The sequence below is a fragment of the Equus quagga genome, chromosome 14, assembly GCF_021613505.1.
Source record: "Equus quagga isolate Etosha38 chromosome 14, UCLA_HA_Equagga_1.0, whole genome shotgun sequence".
NCBI lineage: Eukaryota > Metazoa > Chordata > Mammalia > Perissodactyla > Equidae > Equus > Equus quagga.
The window spans coordinates 72,930,808-72,938,525 of NC_060280.1; the positions used below are offsets into that span (position 1 = coordinate 72,930,808).

General features: G+C 36.2%; 1 protein-coding gene across 1 annotated transcript; it reads left to right on the forward strand.

Moving 5' to 3' along the window:
* Positions 1-5,268: 5,268 nt before the first annotated feature.
* On the forward strand, positions 5,269-6,231 carry LOC124225614 (olfactory receptor 151-like). The gene has a single exon (XM_046638262.1). It carries the CDS (start codon positions 5,272-5,274, stop codon positions 6,229-6,231), a length of 960 nt encoding a protein of 319 aa, XP_046494218.1. The 5' UTR covers positions 5,269-5,271.
* Positions 6,232-7,718: the final 1,487 nt, after the last annotated feature.

Below are 7,718 nucleotides of genomic sequence, written 5' to 3' on the forward strand. Positions count from 1 at the left end.
GGTCCTCACCACATTTCCACAAATAAATAAATACTATTATATGATTTCAAAATGAGATAACACATTTTGAAAATGATACAAGGTATAGAAAAATAATAAAACTCTGAATTAGAAAAACTCATACATTAGGCAATGAAACTCAGAAAATTATTAGAAATAAAAGAAAAAATAATTTAGGAAATCAAGACTGAATTAGAAGTAACAAAAGAGTGAATAAACACAAGAGATAATACCTTAGAAGAAATGGAAAAATAAAGATAAAAAAATAAATGAAGAGAATTAATGAGAAAGTAAAAGTAGATGCAAGGCAAAGAAGATATAATCTACGTACAATAGGAACCCCAAAGGATAAAACCAAAGCTAGAGACAGAACAAATGCCAAAACAATAATTCAAGGAATTTTTCCTAATGCTAAAAAAGAAAGATGAAGTAACATATTGACAAGAAACATCACCCCTAAGAAAACTGCCCAAAAACAAATATCAAAACGTATCCTAGTAAAACTACTGGTCTTTTGTTAATAAAAAAGATATCCTTTGGGAATAATATAGTCCCAAATTTCCTAGTTCTTTTAGAAATGGCCTACAAACAATAACTAAACCAGAAACAATGATTCTAAATATAGCACCTAAATTTTGGCCATGAAACATCATTTTACAACTAAAAAAAATTGCTTGGAGAAATATTTAATACCTGGAATGAAGAAATAAATGTATGTGATGAGCTCAGAACATCTTACCCTATCAGAGAACAGTTAGTATTAGAGACTAATAGTACCGTGTCAAAAAGACTCAAGAGATAACTGTAGAGAATTCTGTAGACCAAAGATAGAAAATTTTGAGCAATAAAAGGATAATAATTGCAATGGACTGAAAAACATAAAACATATTTTTCAACAGTGAAAATATAATGATACTAAAGAAAAATAATTGGTTACCTTCAAAGGATAATAAGAAACCAAATAATTATTTTGAAAATTAGAAAATGAACGAGAAGTAATTGTTTTTATTGGAATAGTGGTGGTGGATACTCAACCATATGCATGTGGTAAAATTGCATTGAATGAAATGTACACACACACACACACACACACAAAGGACTATAAGTAAAACCAGGTAAACCTGAATGAGATCAGTAGATTGTATACCAATGGGGGAAACTGCATGAAGGGTACACAGGATCTCTCTACATTATTTCTTACAACTGCATGTGAATATACAATTATCTCAAAATAAAAAGTTTACTTTGAAAATCTTCCTTAGCAACATTTTCATGGATAATGTATTCTTGAAAAGCACATTTTCTTATGAACATATTTCCCTCATGAATGAAAATATATGAGTAAAGACTTCTTATCAGTCTACCTTCTTGTGTCACTCAACCTTCTGCCATTCAACAGACTCTGTCTCCAGGTACAGCAGCAGGGTGAAAATTTTACTATTCCTTATGATTTAACATTTCTTTACTGAAGTTATAGTTTGTTTTAGGAAAATATTGAATTTGTTTTAAAAACTCTTTAAAATAAACATTTAAAGACTAGTTGACTATGCCTAATGATGAATAACTAATGATAAGTAACAACAATAACAATAGTAACTGATGATGTTGATGGTAATGACTGAGGTTGTTGTGGTTGTGGTGATGATGATGACGATGATGATGGTGGAGTTACTGTTCATAAAATATTTGAGTGCTGGCATTAGACTTAAGTTTCTCAAACTGCAAAATGACTCTACGAATAAAAAGAAAATTAACACATATGCAAAACAAAACATGATTCACAGCACAGGTGTAAACCAAGATGCTAATTGCTCCTTTAGTAAGGATTCAGTCTCTGAAGTGACTGCATCCCAGGAGAGGTTAGGCCGCTATAAATATATATATATGTATATAAACAGACCCCTGCAGTCTCCAAATCTCAGTGACCCATTTATCGTGGATGTGCAGGCCTCTTTGAGTAAATTTAGGACTAGATATAAATCTGTATGATTCTCTCTTTTCCTGATATTTATTTTCTGATTGTTGAAACCAAGGCATCCTCTATGATTTCCAGGAGACCGTTTGCCATTTTGTCTCAGCACAGGTATTTAATTACACATTTAAAGCGATTGTGGGAGAAAATATTTCTTCTGTGACTCCTGTTTCTAATGAAGGTTATTTCTAACCATACGTTTACCTTCACCTCTGTGTTTTTTCTTTGTGTGCTGTGTTCTCATTGGCAGAAATCTTGAGCCTCTGATGGTCTGGTAAAGCTACAGGTAATAATTGTAGTAAATGATAGCAAATATGTTGGTCATGTTTGCCTATTTTGTATTATTAGATGATTATGAGGGCAAAAGTTCAATCAATGCTGATAAAATTTTTCCATCTGCGCTGTGCAGAGTGAATGCTGTTCAGTCTGCACTTCTTTGTAAAGCACTTTGATTTCTGGTAATGGCAATCCTAGGTGGACTTCCTATGTTTCTTATTGTTTTAACAGGTGCAAATTGGATACAAGGGGATATGTAAGATTTTATTAATCTATTGTTATCTAGAAGAAATTTTTCTCCCTTGTAACAAATGGAAATAATACTAAAAGATCTTAGCTATCTCTGATAGTAGTTATTACGAAGTTAAATATCTCACCATCAATAATTTAACATATAAGATTTACAATGCATTGCAAATTTTCTTGTCTTCATGCCACATACTAAGAATTTAAAGAGTCTTACACCAGAGGCTGACCCTGTGGCTGAGTGGTTAAGTTCGTGCGCTCCACTGCAGGCAGACCAGTGTTTCGTTGGTTTGAATCCTGGGCATGGACATAGCACTGCTCATCAAACCACGCTGAGGCAGCGTCCCACATGCCACAACTAGAAGGACCCACAATGAAGAATATACAACTATGTACTGGGGGGCTTTGGGTAGAAAAAGGAAAAAATTTTTTAAAAATCTTTAAAAAATAAATAAATAAATAGTCTTACACCTAAGAAAATGAAATACAGTTAGTGCCAGAGTTATTATTATTACAGGAATCAATGAGACAATGTTTTTCAAAGAACTACACTTAAAAGGCTGGTTACAAAATGTTTTTGTAAAAAATACTTATACATTCATACACATGTAAATATATATATGCATAGAAAAAAGTCTAGAAAGGATAGTCATTATGAAGTGTTAATCTCCAAGTAGCAGAAAAATAGCATTTTATTTTTGCTTATTTGTATTTCTAATTTTCTAAAATGCATATAGGTTGCTTTTGTTAAATGCACCTGAGATAGGAAAAAAATTTACCCTCTATCTCCAAAAATTTAATAAGTTAAGTTGACTAAATAATGATAAAGTGCTACACAAAGATAAGCTACAGCAAAACTATATCGTTTAGTGGAAAGAAAATAGACTGGGGGTCAGAAGTCCTGGGTTTTAGGCCCAGTTCTGCCTCTTGCTAGTTGTATGACTTTGGGTAACTTATTTAACTTTCAGAGCTTCAATTTCCCAGTGAATGGAAAAGACAATATAACATTCCTCTTTTTCCATATGCTATGCAGAAATAACACAAGTATAAGCATGTTGTCCCACAACATTTTTAGAGCTGTAGGTGTGGAGATTTATAAGGACAGACACTTGGGCCAAGGGAAGAAGCTCATGGTCAGGAGAGAGCAGTTTGAGTTCCAAGTCTCCAGTGATTAGTAGTCCTCAGGCAGGTCACGCAGTGTCTGGCGCTTCAGTTTTCTCACTATGAAAATGGGAATGATAATACTACTATGAACACACTTCTTCTCAAACCCAAAAATTTCAGGAGGAGTTTGTGAGATTGACCGTTGAAGAGTATTACACAAAAGTTAGTAATTATATAAGGAAGCGATTAAAATAGTGAGAATTTATGGTTTTAGCTTAAGAAATGCATCTCAGAGACAGGAATGTCTATAGGTATTGTATCTGTCAATGATGATCGATCACCCTAGGGACATATCTATAATTTAGTTCATTGCCATTAGGGAGATAATGAGGCCATGGTTTAATACTATGATTGATAATAATAAAAATAGTAACAATAATAATAGCTATTGAGCACTTACTGGACTATACTCTGTGCTAGGGCCTAGGCTGCACCACTGATCAATTAAATCAGAACCTCTGTGGGTGGAACACAGGCATCAATACATTTCTTTTTTTTTTGGTGAGGAAGATTCACTCTGAGCTAATATCTGATGGCAATCTTCCCTTTTTTTTTTTTTTTTTGCTTGAGGAAGATTAGTCCTGAGCTAACATATGTGCCAGTCTTCCTCCATTTTGTACATGAGATGCCTCCACAGCATGGCTGATGAGTAGAGTAGGTCCGTGCCCTGGATCTGAACCCTCAAACCCGAGCCACAAAGCAGAGCACGTGGAACTTTAACCACTTGACCATCAGGCTGCCCCCAAGGCATCAATTCTTTTTAAATGTTCCAAAGAGTTATAATATAGAGCCAATGTTGAGAACCACTGTCTTATAGCCTTAAGTCCAGTGAAAAACTAAGAATAATTCCATATGCCTAGTGACAACTCACATTTTTATAGGAACTGAGTACTTCAAAAGAATTTTCTAAATATTATTATCCCATGTTAGTGGTACAACCACTTTTGGAACTGATATCACTAATTTCTTAATCTTTCAGATACAGAAATTGATTGTACTCAATGATACAGCTGTAGCTACCATATAGCCCTCACACTGCATCAATTTGAGAACGGTATTCATATGTTCACTTTCAGTGAATATTTAGGAATTGCATAGATGACAGGGAAATTTCATGTCTGAAGCAAAATATATCTCAAACTACAAAATATGAAATATGGTATTCATTCCTTATAGGGCAAAGATTCTCAAACTTTGCCTGCATTGCATCACCTGGAAAGAGTGTTAAACGTAGATTGCTGGGCCCCATCCTCAGAGTTCCTGATTTGATAAGTCTGGAGTGAGGCCTGAGCATTTGCATCTCTAATGTCTCCAGATGCTTCTGCTGCTCCAGGGATTGCACTTTAAGAAGCATTGCTCTAGGATATTTGAGAATCAGGAAAGTGGTAAAAATTCCAAATCTTGCCCCTTTTTCCTCTTATATTGATGATCTTTGAAACATCCAGAATCTGCTCTCTCTCTCTCAGAAAACAATAGGATGAGGGGAAGATGCAGTATCCAGGATTGCTCTGCTGACCCCGAGTGCTCAAAACTAGTTTCACCTAGCAGTTCAAGATGCAGCTTTTCATGAGATTCTTCTCTCCCCTCCCCACAGGGCTCCCAACCAGAGAACAATGGCTGCAGAAAATCACTCTACAGTGACAGAGTTCATTCTTGGGGGATTAACAAATCAGCCAGAGCTCCAGCTCCCCCTCTTCCTCCTCTTCCTTGGGTTCTACTCAGTCACTATGATAGGGAACCTGGGCATGTTCACACTGATTTGTCTGAATGCTCAGCTTCACACCCCCATGTACTACTTCCTCAGCAATCTGTCACTCGTGGATCTCTGCTACTCCTCTGTCATTACCCCTAAAATGCTGGTGAACTTTGTGTCAGAGAAGAACGTCATCTCCTATGCAGGGTGCATGTCACAGCTCTACTTCTTCCTTGTGTTTGTCATTGCCGAGTGTTACATGCTGACAGTGATGGCCTATGACCGCTATGTCGCCATCTGCTGCCCTTTGCTTTACAACATCATCATGTCTCACCAAGTCTGCACCCTGCTGGTGGCTGTGGTCTATGCCATGGGGCTCATTGGCTCAACAATAGAGACTGGCCTCATGTTAAAACGGTCGTATTGTGAGCAACTCATCATTCATTACTTTTGTGACATTCTCCCTCTCATGAAGCTCTCCTGCTCTAGCATCTATGATATTGAGGTGACAACTTTCTTTGTGGGTGGATTTAACATCATAGTCACCAGCTTAACAATCTTTCTTTCCTATGCCTTCATCCTCTCCAGCATCCTCCATATCCACTCCAGAGAGGGAAAGTCCAAAGCCTTCAGCACCTGCAGCTCCCACCTTGCTGTTGTGGGATTATTTTATGGTTCTGCTTCGTTCATGTACTTAAAACCCTCCACGGCCAGTTCTCTGGCCCAGGAGAATGTGGCCTCCGTGTTCTACACCACAGTGATCCCCATGCTGAACCCCCTAATCTACAGCTTTAGGAATAAGGAGGTAAAGGCTGCTGTGCAGAAAACACTGACGGGAAAACTCTTTGGATGTAAATGTCATTATTCTTTCTCAGGTTGAAAACTGGGATAGAAATATAGGCAAGAAGCCCTCTAAAATTTTTCACTCACTGGAATGGGGAACAACCACTTCTCAAAGTGACAGATTATGTGCATTTACTCATCTTTATTCTTCCCTTTCTCCTTCTCACATCTTTCATGCCTTACTCTGCTTAAGTCTTTGCTGGTTTTAAGCTCACTTTTTTTCCTTTTGAGATCAATTATTTGTTTCTTTGTTTTTCCTTGGCCCTCTGGTAAACATGTATCTATCTTTATTGTAACGTAACATAAATTTAGAAATTTTAGCAATGAGTTTGAGAGCTCTTCATTGATTTATCATCTTCTGTAGAGAAAAATATTACCCAAATTAATTGTAATTTGCGCTTGAGAGTACACGAAACAAACGGAGATGTATTTGAGGTCCTACTTTCAATTATTTTAGATATATCTTTGTTCACTTAAAAGACAGTTAGTAACAAGTTGACTGAACACTCATTCTGATCAGCCTGGACTTGTCAACAAGCAGACTTTACTTTTGGGAAAGGCTGATCTATGTGGGCCACTTTATTAGGGGTCAACCATCCAACAGTATCTGTAGTTCTTTTTTCTTTCACAGAGAAGAGCCCTAAAATCTTCTAACCTTGGGAGGTCAAGAAGGATGATAATAATAAGGCTAGCTGCAAATATTCCTAGAATCCAGCAGGTGAAAAACTCTGTGGATCTCACCATTTAGTATGCAGTCCTAAACTTTATCTCACTCTTTTCAGTAAAGAGCCACTCCCTTCATTCTGACGGGCTTGTTGACCTCACCCCAGATCTCTATGGTTCAAATTATCTAAAGTCAACCTCACTTTTTTCTGACAGGTGAATTAACGAAAGAGGAATTGCAAAACCTACCTGTCTAAATGGAATGTGGAATGGCATCAATTAACATTTACATAAAATTATCAGCTATTTTTGCTGTAATTTAAAAGAAACTTACTCTTTGAGCCCCAGCTTTCTCAACTGTTGATAGTATTACCTACCTCAGCCATGAAGTACTGAGAAAGTCATGAAATACATTCATTTTTGTCCTTCTTATGGGTAAACTCACACATTAGTATCATGGCAAATGAGATATTTTTCTTATATAAACAGAGGGGAAAGCCAAAAACAGAAATAGAGTGCCCAGCTCTATGCTACATGATTGCCAAATATTATGCAATTTATATTCATAACAACCATCTGAGCTAGGTTTGGTTTGTATCATACAAATAAGTAGACAGAGGTTAAAAAAGATGAAAATACTTAGATCAAGCTTAAACATTAGTACCTGACAGAAAAGAATGCAAACATTTATTTAGACCAACTAGGAAAAATCAGGCTCTCTTTAATGCTTAAACTATAACAATAACTGGAAATTTATGATCACAAATCTAGGTGAGCTCAATGTTAAAAAGAAAACTAAATTCTCGGAGAAATGCATATTTTGCAGTAGTATCATACGGTAAAAACTACATAGGCTTTGTG